Consider the following 18,233-nt stretch of genomic DNA (forward strand, 5'->3'; position numbering starts at 1 on the left):
CATTCTCCATGGCTTCCATGGATCTTTACCATAGCTGGGCTGTACAGAGAAGGGGTTCGTGGTAAAGACTGATCCAATATTGTCAGCTGTCCATGTCTGCATTCCTCTGTCACATAACTTCCTCCCGTATAAGATAAATGTCTAGCAATCTATTTCCTGCTTTATATATCTAATCATCCAAACTCAATGGAAATTAACATGATAGCTAATGTGTATCTGTGTGTGTATGTGTGTGTGAGAGTGAGTGCGATCCTTTTTTGTGGTTGTGAGAGCGTGCCGTGCGGGTGTGTACTGTTTGTGCGTCAATTTGTGTATCTCTGGGTCAACGGGTGCGTCTATATTTGTGGGTGCGTATGTGTGTGTGTGTGTGTGTGTGTGTGTGTGTGTGTGTGTGTGTGTGTGTGTGTGTGAGTTGTGCAGTACAGCTGGCTTCACCCATACGAGTGTGCGTGTGTATTGTGCTTCTCTGTTTGTGTCGAACTAATGTGCAGAACAGACAGCAGAAAATATTATCAAAGCTCCATCCAGCAGAGAGGTGAATAGAAATGCCAAGCATGACTGCAGATTGGTGACTTCAAGTGCATGACTAGATAACAAATCATGCAGCTGCTGTATAACATCTCTTGATGATGAATCTTTCTAGAACTCTGAGCCCTAAGGCAGCAGTCCTGCATGGCAGTAGAGACACCTATGCGCTCAGTATGGATAAATACAGTTCCCCTGCTGTTTGTGCTTTCACAGTTTCCCTGTATCCGTGTCTAATTACATTTCTTTATTTCTTCAACTCTCCATGTAAATCCTCTCCTTGGATATCCCAGGCTCTTGTAAGTTTATTTTCTTTCTGTGCACCAGTGAAAATTAGAGTGTCACCCCACAGACTAATGGATTGGTTTTAAATGTGTCCCCATCAACCTTTTCCTCTTCCTTCTCTTTCAGACCCTCACTGCTCGAAAGGCAGGCATCTCGTTCGCTCTGGTGAACCGCTCCACCCTGAATAATGAGGACCTGGTAAGTAATATTCATGGCTGAAGTACCATCCAATAAAGGTACATGGGAAGCTATTTATGTTTCTATCCATCTATACTTATAATGATGTGTTTTAATGAAGGGGGAAATTGAGGTTTGCTGGCCAAATATGTCTCTGGTGGGACTTGAACCCACCAGAGTGGGTGAATCACTCCTATATCTATCTATCTATCTATCTATCCTTATAATCTTTGCACAAAAAGTGCTTATTTTGCAGAAGAGGGACATCTCTTTCCCTATGTGAAGGAATACATCACATGTTTTAATTGTGGGGGAAATTGAAGTGGATGAGAACAGATGTTAAAGGAGCCTGTGCTGCCCAAAAACCTCCGACTCCGGTGGGACTCGAACCCACAACCTTTGAATCTCTCCTCTTGGTTTCTACTAGAAGTCCAATGCGCTATCCATTTGCGCCACAGAGCCACACAAAATATGTATGTCTGTCGGTCTACCTCTCCATCTATTTAGGGCGTGTTTATTTGCTTTATTCATACAATAAACAATATGTATTGTGCATAGAGAAAGGGCAGAATATATCGAGTCGATTGTGAGAGACTCTTTGTGTTGACCTCCAAAGCTCTCTCTGCATTAATTGATTGCAATTCCTCCCTCCCAGAGGGTAGACTGTGTTAGATGAGTCAAACAGCAGGAGAAAGCAGTTTCTTAGAGAGAACAAGCAGCCATTTTCATATCTCCTGATGTGTTAACATGCTGCTTAACTATGCCTATAAGAATACTAGATTCAAATGTGCAGCATATTTTATCTATTTCAAACAAAGGCCTGGCGCTCTGTGCTGATTGATTTGTGCCTATTTTTACTTTTCATCAATTTGTCACACATGGCTGGTGTTCAAGGTCCACACACATACACAGGCTGTGGATTGCTTACTAATAGCTTGTGGTTTGATTGGACAACTATTTGGACTTTAGGGTTGAATAACAATTTCTACATAAAGGAGAAAGTATGCGATAGATTCAGCATGTTCCTTGCTGTGAGGAAGTTGCATTATTTTTGGTGTTAGGGCGGGGCCTTCAACTCAAGGATGTATGTAATTGTAATGGACAATGTAGAGGACTTAACTGGAGGTTGAGGAGAGCTCAGTTTTGAGCAGAGCTGCAGATTGCAAGGCTTCTGTTAAGTAGGACAAGCAGATGTCAGTTTTATCTGCAATGTTATGTCCAGTAGACTGCACTCCTGCGCGGACTGTGGGAATATCCACTAAACTACCATATGCTGAGGAGCCAGAGGAAGGCGAGAGAATTGAAAGTAGAACGAGTGTAGAGAGAAAAACAGTGATTACAACCATAACCCCATAGCCCTGCGTTGATCATTGATCGAGAAGCCTTATTAAAAAAATCTGCTCTCTGAAAAGAAATTGCAACCACAAAGTCTTTCATTTTTTCTTGTGCAGTGTTCTCTAATCTTTCACCAGCTTTAAATTCTCTTGACACTTTCAACTCGAAGGATTTTCATTCCTCATTGCCGTTCATTGCTGCCAATCTGTCGTAGTTGAGGAGACATTTCCCTCTTGATGCTCTTCCCTTTATGCCTCATGTTTCTAATGTTTCTGCTTTTTAGAGCAGAAAAACAGTTTGTGTGTGTGTGTGTATGTGTGTGTGCGTGTGCGTGTGCGTCCACGTGTGTGTGTGTGTGCGTCCACGTGTGTGTGTGTATGTGGGCTTGCTAACGGCCTGTGTGTCTGCTCAATGTGCTGAACTGCATATCATCCAAATACTAGAGCCTTTTTAACCGTGACAATCAACATGAGCTGACTGACTAGATGTGCTGCTTTAGCTGTTGAGACACATGGTTCACTCAACATTACAGCCACAGTCACACCTTCATCACATGCTGCCTCGATGCTGTTAGCACCCCTGAACGATTGGAAGTGTCTGTTTATGTTCTTGTTCATCAGGCAGGGTGCTATCAGGAGAGCTGCAACATACAGTATGTTTAAAACACTTCATTGTCAAAATTTGTGGCACAAAGACAATTTTACAATGGTATAGCTTTAATGAAATATTCATGAAAGATAAATATGCATATCAACTGTTCACCATTAGGACCCTAAAACCCCCAAACTAGAAGGGCGCTTATTAAAGCACTTAATTCCTCCATGGCTCAACAACTCAACAAAAATGGTTTGTTGTTGTTAAATACCAGCCTTAAAAAAAAGTTATAATAAACACAATATTTGTTTCTGGAACTTTTGTAGTTATTGAACATATGTCAAAAGCCCTGAATCAACACAATCTAGCTGCACATTTGTGGTTGTTCAAAATTTCATGTGTCTGCATCAAAGTTTAATAGGTTCTTCGCTGGATGGACTCTGACCTTTCAACAAGCTTTCTCACGATTGGTTCTCTTTGAGTAACAACGGCACTTTCTTGGCGAAAAGCTTAAAGGAAAAAAGCTAGCGCTAGCAGGAAAATGGTGCCTACAATTGTTTATCGGGGTCAGTTGAGCCTTGATGAGACGTAGTAATTCTGTCCAGAAAGCCAAAACAGTCAGTTAAAATCAGCCAAGTCAGCTAGTACTTCAGAGAAAATCGCAAGATCCCCAGTTGCTGTCATTACAGAGTAGTTAAAGCAAGAGATTAGAGGTATCAAGGGTTGGAACTGGATTAAGGGAATGGCAGCAGGAATCAAATCATTGACAAGGATAATGGGCGGTAAAATTGCAAAGGAGGGATGGGAGGAGGAGTCGAGAGATGGGATTCGTCTTTGTCATGTTGTTCTTGGGGAAAGCTGTGGCTGTCGATCAATTCTACAACTGTGTGTGTGTGTGTGCATGGCCAGCTTTATCTCACAGTCTAACACGTGGGACTCACACATGGATTGCACCACCTGCTTGCTGCTCGGTGTGAATCGAAAGCGTCTGGACAAAGAGTGCGGGAGGGGAGTGAGGAGGGACATAAAATGACTTTATTTATGGAACGTCCAATGAAAATGCCAAGTCAGAAAATGAGGTGTACACACTTCATATGCTCAGTAGTGGAGTAATTAACTATCATGCATATTCCATTAAAGAAAAAAAAATCTAATGTGGCATTTAAAATAATAGCCTAGAAAATTAGTATTTGCCAGCCAGTAAGACTGCTGGACAATGAAGAACGTTCCTGCTCTGTGAAAAGCAATTAGTTTGACAACATTATAATAAAAGTGTTGTCAGTCAACGCAGGAAGGAAAATTAAGAGACTTTCAGCACTCAGAGCAACATTGAGTCACTCAGCTCTGTGGGGCGCATGTGGCGAGGAAGGTTTCTTGAACCTGGTGTCAGCTCCAGTGAAAGCAGTGGATAAATCTCCGACATCTGCTTTATCTCTTCATCTCATCTTCCTAAGATTAGAGGAAGATGAGAGGATGAGATCTCTCCCTCTCTCTCTCGCTCTCTCTCTCTCTCTCTCTCTCTGTCTCTCTCTCTCTCCCTCTCATCTCTGTGTTTCATTAGAGGTCTTCCTGTGTGTGGCAGCTCAGAGCAACCGAGACACAAAGTCTCACAATGTTAGATTGCCCTGTTGTTTTGTCATCTGGTGTCATTTAATCATCAGCACAAGCTTGTGTGCGTGTGTGTGTGTATCTGTCTGTATGTGTGTGCATTGCAGCAGTCTTTGTGGCACTGTATCGAGATTCTGCTTGGACTTTATTGCACGTTGTCAGCACACAGGGTGCCGAGAGGGAGGGGGGTTAGAGGTGATGGGGAGGGCCGGATCTCAGTAGAAATTGTGATCAAGTACCTCTTCAAGATTTATTTCACCACCATACATCTCTTTCCCTTTCTCTGTCACTTTCTCCCTCTCTCTTCCCTGTTCTCTCTCTCTCAATCTGGCCAATGCTTCACTTTTAAAAACCTTATTTACTGCATCCATTGATTCTACCCGCAAGAATTGGCAAATCCTGGTCTGTTATCCAGTCCAGGACTGGCGCAGTAAAGCATTCGATTTGGAGCGACTTCCGCTACAATGAGCAGTCAATCTGGACGAGCCACAGCTAGACTTGAGTATTCTGTTTGTATAAACATTTGATAGTAAACCACTCAGAGGGAACAAAGACTGCGGCCAGGAGCGTTGTTAATCTATGTCTAATGTGATGAAAGACTGATTTACTCTTACACAGCTAAGCCTCCCCTGCCATGATTAGGTTATCACAAATACATCCGTCAGGCTCCATTCTCTTGCAGATCAGTTTGAATTAGGTCCACTAAACATGTGCTGTACTTTAAACAAAACCTTAATGCGATTACATCTGGTGACATTAGATCCAAATTCCTCTACATATTACAAACATCATTCTTATATTTCAATATGAATCTCCAAATCTGATAAGTTTTTGAAATTGCTTGCACAGTTATTTTAAAACTTTGCTGAAGGTCTTTCCAAGCTTACAGCTCCCTGAGCTATAGCTCAAAATATAACCCACCATATCTCTTACTGGCTTACTTATAAATCTTACAATTTCCGTTTTTCAATATTCTCTTCTTTTCAGAAACTACACGTCTTTAAGAAGACTCTCCAGGCATTGATCTACCCAATTTCCTCAACAACGCCACATAACTTCGAGGTGTGGACAGCCACTGCTCCCACCTACTGCCATGAGTGCGAGGGACTGTTGTGGGGCATTGCTCGCCAGGGCATGCGCTGCTCCGAGTGCGGCGTGAAATGCCACGAGAAGTGCCAGGACCTGCTCAATGCAGACTGCTTACAAAGTAAGGAACTATATCACACATGGCTCATAAGCCCACAAGGTGTTAGATGTCAGAAGAAGCACACAACCATGTTTGTTCCCATAGATACTGTATATGCTGTATATTTGTCTATAAATAGAAGCACTACTTGGGACTGCATTGTTATGGGGATTTGCGTAAAACATGTCCCCGCCCCCACTACACATAGCTACAAGCTTCATGGTGCATTTACACTGCTCGTTTAGTCAGTTGCACCAATTACAATCTTCAATCAGATTTTCCAATCAGGCACACTGTGTTGTTACAGTGAAGATTAATACAAACAATGTGTCTCACCAGCCCTCAGGATGATCCTCAAGGCAATCCTCACAAACCCTAAGTGGATTAGCTACGCCCTGCATGTGTCAGTGTTTTATTGGTGCCCTACAACAGAAGGACAGTGTTTTATAATTGTAATTGTGATTAATTTCAATCACGTTTCAAGCTGTACTCATGACCATGCTTGAGATACAGGAACACTTTACTGCTCCACGAGTCTGTTTTGTCCCGTAGAAACACGTGTACACATGTAGGGGTGTCAGCAGAGAAAAGGTGAAATTATGTCACTTTGGGCCCCACCAATGAATCACCGGCCCTTAACCAGTTCTGGAATATTCATTTCCTCTTCCTTTCCTCTTTCCTTTATGGAACACTATTTACAGGAATTTTGTGTTGTTGTTTTAGGCTGTGAAGTGAGCTGATGTCTCCTTGGCTCTTTGCAGGGGCGGTGGAGAAGAGCTCTAAGCACGGGGCTGAGGATAAGACCCAGAACATCATTATGGCAATGAAGGAGCGCATGAAGATACGTGAGAAGAATCGTCCAGACGTGTTTGAGGTGATCCAGGAGATGTTCCAAGTTTCCAAAGAGGAATTTACCAGCCACCTGAAGACGGCCAAGCAGGCTGTGCTGGATGGGACATCCAAGTGGTCGGCAAAAATCAGCATCACAGGTGAGGAAAAGCAAAATAAAATTTATTTTTTTTGTTGTATATTTTTATTGAAGCCAACGAAGAGGGGGAAAATGAGAGAGAGAGATAAGGAGAAGGAAAGAAGGTTGTATAATTATTATTATTATTGTTGTTTAACTTTTTTCTGAAGACCCTGAGGTAAAATAGGAAATATGAAGTACAAGTAGATTGAAATAGAAACAGCAGGGAACAACGGCCGCTGGAGGTCGTGAGAACATGGAACAGTAGTGTGAACGCAGAGGCAAAATGTAATTTCAACATCCTGAATTCACACCTTCTCAGTCATAATACAGGTTCTAATCATTGTGCTAATGTTTAGCCATCTGAATATTGGCAAAATGTCTGGAAAGCTACCCTGATACAATTACATTGGACCCTGACCCATAACTTTTAACCTTATCCCCCAAAGCGATACTAACTACACTACCATCACAAGTCAGGCACATCACGAGTAACAAACATTATTATTCTAATTATTATGTAATTACGATTGACCCCATTGATCATTAACCTCTGACCCCAAACCAAACACAGCTTAAATTATAAATGGGAATAGGAATTGAGCAGATGTGAATCGATTTGTCATTAATGCCATAGCAGTGGCATTTGTATCATTGCCGTGTGGACAATGATTTACAATATTTGGTCATCATGTAGACTTTGAAAGCTAGAACTGATATAGCGTATTCATTACAAGATGATATAGGTATACAAAGCAGCATTTATAAGAGATAAGCAGTGGCTCAGAGCTCATCGGGCATGACAGTGCTAGTGAAGATGCTGAATTGTGGCGAGTCACAACACATCGATCTCAGAAGACTGTCTGAGAAGAAGTTCTACAGAAGCAATAATGACATTTGATTACAGTGGCTATTTTATCTCTGTACCTGCTAAATCGGACAGTTCTTTATGTCCTTTTTGGGCTCACTTGCTTGCTAATCTCTTGTAAAGATGTGCCAGTTGAACTGTGTATTGTATAATGTATAATGTAATGAGCCTCTTGAGCTGCTGGCTCTGGCCTCCTTAAAGAGATGCAAATCAACATGTAATACCCTTGAGTGCTGTATGATGGGACGGCAATACAGAATATATTCAGATGAACAAAGAAAACACAGAGAAACATGATAAGATCTGTGAGCTGCTGAATGTTTAGACACACAAGAACAACTCACAGATTTTTGGTTTGGTGGTTCTTAAAGAGTAAATGAATAGCAGGGAACGTTTGTATCCATGGGTTGCTGTGGGTGAAACCTCACAAATAAACACGTTTGGCCAGACATCAGTAGTTTTGTTGCCCACTGAGCAGCCCACTAGAACAGTATGGGCTTCAGCGCCATGCTCCCGGGTACTTTGATGTTTGCTGTCGAAGCAGGGGAGAGTCGATCTTTACACCCCTAACACAGATGTAAGCTTCTCGGTCAATAATCACAGCAATGTTTCACAGACATGACAAGACGCTGCAGCCTTATTGCATAACAGTGACCTCATACTGTAGCTTTCACATCCGCACAGAAACTGTTGCATCTTATGGCACAACACTGCATTCTTTACCTGACATGAATTTACTAGCAGTTTTGAGGTTTTTATATGATCAGTTATTCTCTCTTATTAGGCTTAACATCAACAACACATAGCAACAAACGCCTTTGTTTCATACCCATACAAATTCACATATCCACTTTCCACTGAAATACTGAACATATTTCACTCTACACACTTTTTGGTTTGATTTGATTGGATTTGCAACAAACCCATTTTTCTTCTCATGTCATTTAAATACATATAGTGCATATTAACCCTTGAGAATTATAAGAAAATATACTATACTACCACTCTACTACCATAAGAAAATTATATATATTCATTCTGTGAAATAACAAAAAGGAACTTTGCTGCGTATCCTCGACTCTCCATGTTGTCTGATGGCCGTTTGTAACCTTCCGTGCCAATCCATCTCCATGGCAACTGTGCCAGCCCCGGCTCGGTTATTGCCCACCAAGCATTTCAGTGTTTCAATCCGTAAAGGAGCGGAAAGGGAAACAAGAGAGTGATGGAGACAAATTGAGAGGGGAGGGAAAAGGGAGCGTGAGAGAGAGACCAGGGTTGCCTTGGGTTATTTCTCAGATGCCTATTGAACATAACACTTTGGAATATATTTATTGAGTTTTTTATTCATTATTCATTTGATTAACACTGCTTGGCATTGATTCTGCACTCTCACAGCGACCATGAGACTTTCCCCCTCTGTGCTGAATGTGCACAACAGAAGCTCAGCCATTACATATTTCCCAGTGAGATGTGAGATATGAGCCTCGATCAGTACAATCAGCTAATTCTGAAATGTTGGCTAATCACCAGATCCATTATCGTACCTACAAATATCCCAGACCTGTCATCCCTTCATACTACGCTCACATTCTCAAGAATTTGTCAAACAAACGGGTGCTGTGGAAACTCATATGCCTTCCTACACTCCGATTAAAAGTCGGACACATTACAATTTGTTGATTTAGAATACACAAGTTCATGAGCTGTGCAATTAAGTTCACATTACTGGTGATTAGTTGTCACCTGTGAACAATCTCCTCCACTCCTCTGTTTATAAGTTTTCACCTCGCTGTTCCTCTACTCTCTTATCCATTCTTCTGTTTTCTCCTGCTTAATCTTATAACCAGAAATGAAATAAAGATAAATGGGAAGTAAACAGTATAACGATTAGGTGCTGACTCTGGATACTCTCGTGTTTGACTCTCATGACCCTTCTTTTTCATATACGGGATTTGATCTAGTTTGCCCCCGGTGCATACAGGCAATGGGCTCCTCATTTGTCAAAAACCCTCTATACCCTCCCCACCAATATCTGTCGGCATTCAGCTGAAGGATATATATGTAGCCTGAATTATTTAGACTGCCACTTATGCATATTTTATGACCCAGTGTCCTTTTCCCTTTTATGGTCCTCTGGCCATTCCTTTCTCTTTACCTGTGTGTGTGTGTGTATGTGGGGTGGGGTGGGGGTGAGCAAGCTGAATAAGATTTGGAAGGCTTAGCACAACAGAAATGGAATCTACCTATAGCTTGGACATATGTCAAGGCTGAACAAAATGGTGAAAATGGAAGTTTGTTTTGTTGCTCAGCAAAGTTAACCAGCCAAGTCAACTTTTGGAAGGCAGCCAGGCAACATCAAAGGCTTTACTTTTCAGATGGAACCAAAGAATCAAAGAATCAGAATAAATTCCAAATGACTGAGAAATGTCAGTTGATGTGAAATGTTTTAGTGCCTTTCTACATTTTGCATGTTGCGTTCTCATTAACTGGATTCTGCCTGCACTGTGATCCCAGTCCGAAGGTCATTTTGCTATCAAAGCCCATCCTGCGTAGCTTTGCCAGATACAAATCGGCAACCGGGCCTGTTAAAATGAGGCCAAAATAAAAGGCAGTTATTTGCTTCTAAGCTTTGGGGTGTATGCAGAGAGTGGCCAGTTGCTCCATTTAATGAATTCATTTTGGATATATAGCCAAGCATTTGACAGATATTATTTTTGTATGTGTGTGGGCTGTCCCTGTTCACTTTCCAGAGGCAAGCAATATACCCTTTGCAGCACTTTGCCACTCTTTATACAAAATAACTATTAAAATGATGTGATGTTTTCAGCGCGTGGGTCGAAGATATTTCGCAAATGTCTCCCAGCTGTTTGGAATGAATTTCCAGTTGGCCGGCCGCGACGGAGATCTAATCAAGATCTCGCAATGGGATTGCAATAGTTCACATGTTCTGCTTATTTGGGTACAGATCACATGGAAACAAGCTGTTAAACGGCCGTGTTAGTTCACTCTCTCATGCACACAAGTTTAAAGTTTATTAAGTTTTGATGAAGTATTTAAATCTTCAGGGTTTTGACGTATGTTGCTGACTCAATTTGAGATTAATCTTCCTTACTCCTCTTCTCCCCTGATCAGTCATGAGTGCCCAGGGGTTACAGGCCAAGGACAAAACGGGCTCCAGCGACCCCTATGTCACTGTTCAGGTGGGCAAGACCAAACGCAGGACGAAAACCATCTTTGGAAACCTGAACCCAGTCTGGGATGAGAAGTTCTACTTGTGAGTATTCTTTCATTACTTGACCTCCAGCTTCCCAACAAGATAATCCCCCTGCCAAGATCAGGAATAATCTATTCCAAGACAATCTCGAGACATTATTAAATTGAAGATATTCTGTCAAATTTGGCTCTCACTTTAATGTTCTTGGCTGAGCAGGAAGCTCATCTGTTCAAGCAATGCTGGCCTGCTCTGCAACACATCTAACAGACAACATGCAATCATTAAGTACAAGACAAATAAGTAAAAACAATCAAAATGAGACCCCAGACTTGGGTGCAAGATCATAGTTTCAAGGAGTTGTTTGCTACAGTTGTAACACCAGATGGATGAGGATTACTGCATTTGGCCAGTTCACACAATGCCCCACGGTAAACTGTCCTGACTTTCAGATAATACCTTAATGCAGTGGTTCTCAAAGTGTGGGGCGCAGAGCTACACCATTACACAACTGTTAAGTGAGTGTGCTATGATGAATTAAACAACTACAACACATTCTTGATTCATGTCTAAACTGATCAGTTACAAACATGAATTGCCCTGTTGGTTCCAAGTTTTATAACAATTTGTTTCTGCTAATTTAAATATACGTCTCTAATTTAAATGCCTGAGTAAATTTAACAGTAAGAGAAGGTGTGTGTCTGTGTGTCCGATGGCAGTTACAGGCTTACCTTCTTACCTGTAATGAGACTCCGATGGTGGCTATAATAAAGCTCTTTCCCATTACTAAAGTAATGTAGATTAATAGTGCGATACATTACTGTGTGCCTGGCAGAGAGCAAAGCCCTGACTGCAGCAACCGCCACTTCACCCAGGAAGGGGATTATTTGAAAAAATACTGCAGATACTGTTTCTCTGGCTGTCACACCCAAGATGTCATTAGCGTAAAATCTAATCTGTCAGTTTTAATTCCAGGACCGAACATTCTGACCCTGTCTGAGGCTAAGTGCTTTGGCCACCTCTGCTCTATTTAGCTGTGCCATTACTGTGGATCCTCTGTCGGCTGCACTGAGGCACGAGGGGGACAAAGAGTGAGGAGAGATTTTACGTTGTAAAGCTTCCTGGGGTAATCCTTGGCGTGAATTGATAGAGAAATACCACAGTCACTCTCCTGCAGGGGCTCTCAATCTTCGGTATGAGTAGGCAGATGACAACGTTTCTGCAGAGAAGCAAAACTGCTGAAATACTATGGAAAGTCAGTTATGTGTGGCGTCATATTTATGAATCGCATCAGTTTAACTTACAAATTGTAGGCATGAGCAACTTTTGACACACCAGTGACTGCAACAGAAGACACAGAAATCCGCTTTGTCTACATGTTTTGTTTTGCCCAGACTTGGCGAGAATATTTGGGATATCACAGTTCAAGAGTCTTGAGCTGTTTCTAAACCAATGATTTGATGGTGATTGTGCTCGCTGACAGAGTGTAAAAGTGCAGAGATGCAGAATGAACTTCATATTAGACGTGCAGTGTTTCCTTGTCGAAGCACACAACCCATATCCACATACACATCGAAGGCATCCACATTGACTCATATTTTCCCATGTGAATCCAGGCCAGAAGTGCTCCCCATATGTTTGAGTGAGTGTGTGTGAGAGTGTGTTTGAACCCATGCTCACGCTTGGATTGTGTGTGTTTGACTGCTTCACTGAATATCCTGACCTGATGATCCGTCACTGACTGCTCTGTTGCTCTGCTTGTTGTTTTGATCGCACGTAATCGCAGTGAATGCCACAACGCCACGGACCGCATCAAGGTTCGTGTGTGGGACGAAGACGACGACATCAAATCACGGGTGAAGCAACATTTCAAGCGCGAGTCGGACGACTTCTTGGGCCAGACCATTATCGAGGTTCGCACTCTCAGCGGAGAGATGGATGTTTGGTACAATCTGGGTATGTTCATCACAGTTTCTCACCGAGGCGTTTCTCCTCATTTATCCCTCCAGTTCTTCTGCGCATTCTCATGACATTCGTACATGGTTCTGTTTTGAGTGTTTTGCCATTAGTGATCAGATTCAGAGGCACCACACACAGCAGTGGCTCAGGTCTTTCACCCTTACGTCCCCGCCTGTACCTCACCGTGCTGCTCGGCCTTGAATGGCGGCACAATGGGAGCTTCCACTTATGTTGGAAATGTTGTGACGGGCAGATACTCTCTTTGTTTGCTCTCTCTGGCTATACAGGAAGTCATTTGTGCTAATAGTGACCTCTGCCCCCGTGCTGCTGCTCAATGCCTTTTTAACTGCTCACAATGAATGTTTAAACAGGCCAGTGTGGGTGTTCACCCTCTCAGCTGCTCTCCTCTCTAATCCTCTTCAGCTCCTCTTCAGCGCTTTTGCATTTTTAACACTTGTCTCAGTCTTTTTGACACATTGTTGTAATTTTAATTTTTTTTTCACTTGTCTGTCTTTTCGCCGACCGTCTGCAGTGCATTTTGTTCGGTTTAAATCAGTGGCGATAAAATTGTATGTGCAAGAGAGCACAGAGGGAAGCCATTTAATATCTGTTGCTAAGGGCAGCAGCTGGAGATCGACTCTGTGCCATTAGCGCTCAGATCCATCAGGTATATGTGTGTGTGCGTGTGCGTGTGTGTGCACTGAATAACTACTTACTGGCTAGGACAGGAACAGCAAAGCTCATTAGGTGTCACTGCCTAACTGACCCTGTGGTAACAAGCAATTGGGCTGGAACCTTTTTATATGTCAGAAAACCAAAATGTGTAAACTAACAAGAAGAATGAGACAAAGCTAAGCTTTTTTCATAAGCTATAAATATTTCTTCTTGTTGGGATTTCCCAGATCTTTATGTGACCTGACAGCAGTAAGGTGTCCTCCTGTACTAAAAGCTCACATCCTGGGGAATTTTATTACGTGGCAGTTCCATTTCTAATCGTTATGGTGTTCTGTAAATGGTTTGTGATTAATATATAATGAACAGATTTTTAACATATTATAGTTCATGTATTATGTTACACTGGTTTGGACATGTACAGAGGAGGGATAGTGAATTTATTGGGAAAAGGATGCTAAGGAGGGAACTGCCAGGCAGAAGGCCTAGAGGAAGACCAAAGAGGAGATATATGGATGTAGTAAAGGAGGATATGAAGTTAATTGGTGTAAGAGAAGAGGATGCAGGGGATAGGGATGGATGGAGACGGATGACTTGCTGTGGCGACCCCTGAAGGGAGCAGCCAAAAGGAAAAGAAGAAGAAGATTATGTTACACTAAATTAGTCCATGTTATTGATAAAGCAGAGAAGTGGTCCTCTTCTCTTGCACATGCAGCGCATTCAGGACATCGTTTTAATAATGACACAAATTTTCATATCACGATTTCGATGTGCAGCCCTCATGTGTATGTGCAAGGTTCACACATTTAAATCATTATTAAGTCATCTTTAGCCTTCCTGCATGAGACAGTACAACACATGTATCCTTAATGAACGTGGAAATCATTTTTGATGTCATTTCCCCTGATGAAACGACTAAATGAGCCTTGTTGGGTGTTACAGATAAGAGGACTGACAAATCCGCCGTGTCTGGTGCCATCAGGCTCAAAATCAGCGTGGAGATGAAAGGAGAGGAGAATGTGGTTCCACCCCATGGCCAGTACACGTGTTTACATGAGGTAACCGTCAAAACATGACTCAGGATGAGGAGAGCTGACAAACTCTACCAGCCATGAATTTGACTAATTTGTTTTGGTACTGTTCTATTTCTAAAATCAAATGTGCTGAAACGTCATACTGTGAAAGTAACAGTTTTTCCAAAATTCACACTGAAAGATGTCAAAACATCTCTGCAGGTGTCTCCGTTTGCAAGTGTTTCACGATGACGCATTACTTTATATTGGTTTCATTTCGCTCCATTGTTGTGTTTTGTCGCGTCTTCCCACAGAACCTCTTCCACTACCTGACGGAGGTGAAGAGCAGCGGCGTGGTGAAGATCCCCCAGGTGAAAGGGGACGAGGCGTGGAAGGTCTACTATGACGACGTGTCCCAGGAGATAGTGGACGAGTTTGCCATGAGATACGGAGTGGAGTCCATCTATCAGGCGATGACGTTAGTACCACCCTGATCTATGGCCCTTTGTCTTGCTCGTCTGTCATTGTCTCATTGGGCAGAGTGGAGAAGAGAAGGAGACGAGGGAAGGAGAGCAAAATGAGAGGAGGAGTAGTTAAAATGTCTCCTCAGCAGAATTGGAGCTCGGAGGTCTATCGGGCTCCTAAGATGGATTGATTGATTGCTGGTCTCCTGGAAAAACCTGCCCTGGTCAGATTGATCATGGACACACATTACCACTCCTGCGTCTCTCTCTCTCTCTCTCTCTCTCTCTGTGTGTGTGTGTCTATCCTCAGTGACCCTCGGTCAGTCAATGAGTCTCTCACTCTCTGTCTTTCTTTCACACACACATGCACATCCACACCCAGCCCAAACCACCTCGAACATTAAAGTCATTAAATATTGATCAAACTTATCAAATATCATGTTGTGCTGTGTTGAGTGTCGATATCCCGGTAACCACTGCTGGGGTCTGCATCATGCATCTGACCCGCAGTGTTATTTAGTCCATTGTTTCCCTTCAGTGTGGGCCTCTTTCCTTCACGCACACACACAAGAGCTGATATTTGAATTCTACGTGGTTGTGGACGGAGGGACATGTAAGGCAGTTATAAAGAAAATTGGAGGTGGGGAAGATGGATTTAAATTAACCTCTGTTCTTTAGAAATCTCAGCGAGGGCAGAAAAGAGTGACTGCACTGCCAAAATATGTTCAGAATCTGTAATGAAATATTTATAAGAATTGTAGCACCTCAGAAAAGACCCTTATTCAAAAGAGGGATTGAGAGCGGTAATAAAACATGAACGTGCCTTCTGACCATTGTACAGCATCAGACAAGCAAGGGTCAGGGAGCTGTGGCTGTGTGGTCATTAATCTTGAAACCTCCTTCATCTCCAGTCTCTTGGAGAGCAATATCCGATGTTCTAATGTTTTGACTGCAGTTAGCTGGGAGAATAGGGAGACGTTAATGATATCAAAGTCGTGTCTGCGCCACCCGATCCAGTGAGAGCCGCTGTCAGACAAGGCTTTACCTCCACCAACGCTATGCTTTCACTCCTATCTCCACATGTGTTCATTGTTAATTACAAGACAACTGAAAAAGTAGTCTGTCGGTTTTGACAAGACTTTGTAGAATGGGAGGACATAAGTAATCCCTGTGGAAAGATCTGTCATTTTAATCCTATGATAGACAAATTGGTCTGGATCTTTTATAATCAAGTGTCTTTTACATTTCTTTAGAAGTTTGTTGAATGACTCTTTTAGCACAAACTTTTACTACACTTTCAATAAATACACATAACTCTAGTTCTGCCAAACAGAGAGACAATCATTGATTGACAGTAACTGAGGCCTTGAGAACTCAGCGCATAACTTATTCTAATCTGTACTTGTAGAGGAAAACAGAGAAAAAGTCATTAAGGAACTCCACCTTCTAAGCCCTCCATCCATTGCAAAATGCACTTAGTGGGCAGTCCCAGACGCAGACTGTGTAATGAGCTGCCGCTATCGCAGATTAAATGTAAATTGAGTGAAAGGCACAGCTCACTTTTATGCTTTCATGTACATTATTCTGCCGCTCTCTTGTGCATATCTGAGGTGAAGCATTGAGAAATGCATTTGATGTCCCAGTTTGGATGCTATTTGCTTGAATAGTTAAAAATTTAGCAAAAAGCACTCTGCTTCCAATGGCTCATTCAGCCGCTGCTTAGCAACACTGGCCTCAGGGCAAACACTGTGCGAGGGTATAAGTCTTGTAAAGAAGGATTAGAATTTTGATTTATTTTTCAAAATCCTACAATAATAAACACCTGCTACAACAGCACATACAGTATCTACAGTAGGGTGTTGTTGCCCAGTGTGATGCAGGTCAGTGCGGTGTTTCCCGGTGACAGGCTGTTTGCACAATGTGACAGTGGATTGCATCTTGTGAAGAATGGCTACCACTTATGTAAGTGCAGGCATGCGGAGCGCTAAGTGGCCGCATCACAGCCTCCTCAGGAGGAGTGCACGCTTTAGGCTGGAACCTTGTTTAAGCTTACAGTTTTTCATACCAGCAGTTATTATGATTCATCAGGAATTTATGAAAGGCCGCAGCTTTCTGTGCTCTTCATCACAGAACCTTGACTCCCAGTCACTCCTGACATGTTGGCTGCATAAATCATGGCTGCTGCCAGACTCTCCCCAAGCTTTCAAACACCCCCCCTCACACACACAATACCTTTTCTCACACATGCCCCTTGTTATTTTTCTGTCTGTTTCTTGCTGTCTTTTTCTAATTTCTCACACCTGTCTGGAAGAACAAATTAATATGTGGCTGTGTACATATAAGATGTTTCATAAAATGGTGTGCATTAAAAAATAGGCCTCTTAATAATGGCAGAAGCAATTCCCTTTTGATAATAAGCTCAGGAAATGGAGCTGTAAAAGCACCATGGGAATTCAGCAGCTGCCATCATCACTCTATGCATCACGCCTCACCCCAAGTGCTCCTGGGTAATTTAGAGGCTGAAAGCCAAGTAATTAAATAGAACTCCTGATGAGAACATGTATGTGATTCTGTGTGTGTGTGGGTGCATATCTCTCCTTTGAAGAAGTCACATTATGGAAAGATATATTGATTAGATTTTCTTTTTTAAAATACGACGTAAGAACACAAATATTTACTCCACATTTTGTCTATCTTACTGAATATGTGTGTCAATTTCAATGCAAATTAGGTAGACTGTGCATTGACAGTAGTAAATGTACAGTATATCAGATGCCGGAGTGTAAAATGCACCGGAGTGAAAGGAAATTTGTCGATTCACCCATTTCAGAGTGAAGACTGAAATGTATTATTTATAGATTTCAACCTACTTTCTCGTGATTTTCAGCTGCGGGCACATTTACAGTGAGAAGCATCTCGTTCATCCAGATGTGCATTGCTATGGGCTACATCCAGAGCCTGATAAGGAAGCCGTCCTGTTAATTATTGTCTGCCGCGTGAAAGTAAATGTGCAAATTGATTCACTTATATTTTTGTATACCATATTTTTATACCCATATTCTCATCTCTCATTATGTGTGAACGGAGTTGGCACCCATTAGTGGTACTCACTATAGATGCCGGTGAATAATAACGGAGGAGGCTTTCCACATGGTGTGTGAAAAGACCATATGCTCGTCGCTCAGATAGACGTCTCTGCCCCAACCACGCTGCAACTCTGACTCACTGCTAGGTGGTAATGTTGCAGATCTGTTGTGTGTTGAGAGAAAGGTTGATCTTTTTGATTGGAGTTGTTATTCACATTTTTTGTCTCTGTAGAGCCACTCACTATGTTGTGTTGAAATCAGGTTTGTGTAGGGTAGATATGGG

The 18,233-nt window shown here is 42.3% G+C and overlaps 1 protein-coding gene and 1 non-coding gene across 2 annotated transcripts in view; one reads left to right on the forward strand and one right to left on the reverse strand.

The window, feature by feature from the left end:
* unc13c (unc-13 homolog C (C. elegans)) overlaps positions 1-18,233 on the forward strand; it is an 87,791-nt gene that overhangs the window by 14,593 nt on the left and 54,965 nt on the right. The window contains exons 6-12 of the mRNA XM_076156043.1: positions 955-1,008; positions 5,512-5,731; positions 6,472-6,699; positions 10,678-10,819; positions 12,543-12,712; positions 14,330-14,445; positions 14,715-14,878. Of these exons, the coding sequence (XP_076012158.1) occupies positions 955-1,008; positions 5,512-5,731; positions 6,472-6,699; positions 10,678-10,819; positions 12,543-12,712; positions 14,330-14,445; positions 14,715-14,878 (1,094 nt within the window). The remainder of the gene's footprint in view (positions 1-954; positions 1,009-5,511; positions 5,732-6,471; positions 6,700-10,677; positions 10,820-12,542; positions 12,713-14,329; positions 14,446-14,714; positions 14,879-18,233) is intronic.
* Positions 1,357-1,449, reverse strand: trnar-ucu (transfer RNA arginine (anticodon UCU)). The gene is given in 2 exon segments: positions 1,357-1,392; positions 1,412-1,449. It is a non-coding gene; the product is annotated as a tRNA-Arg (tRNA).

This window comes from Genypterus blacodes, unplaced genomic scaffold (assembly GCF_046128005.1).
Source record: "Genypterus blacodes isolate CSIRO-AG114 ecotype Tasmania unplaced genomic scaffold, CSIRO-AGI_Gbla_v1 ptg000067l_1, whole genome shotgun sequence".
Classification (NCBI taxonomy): Eukaryota; Metazoa; Chordata; class Actinopteri; order Ophidiiformes; family Ophidiidae; genus Genypterus; species Genypterus blacodes.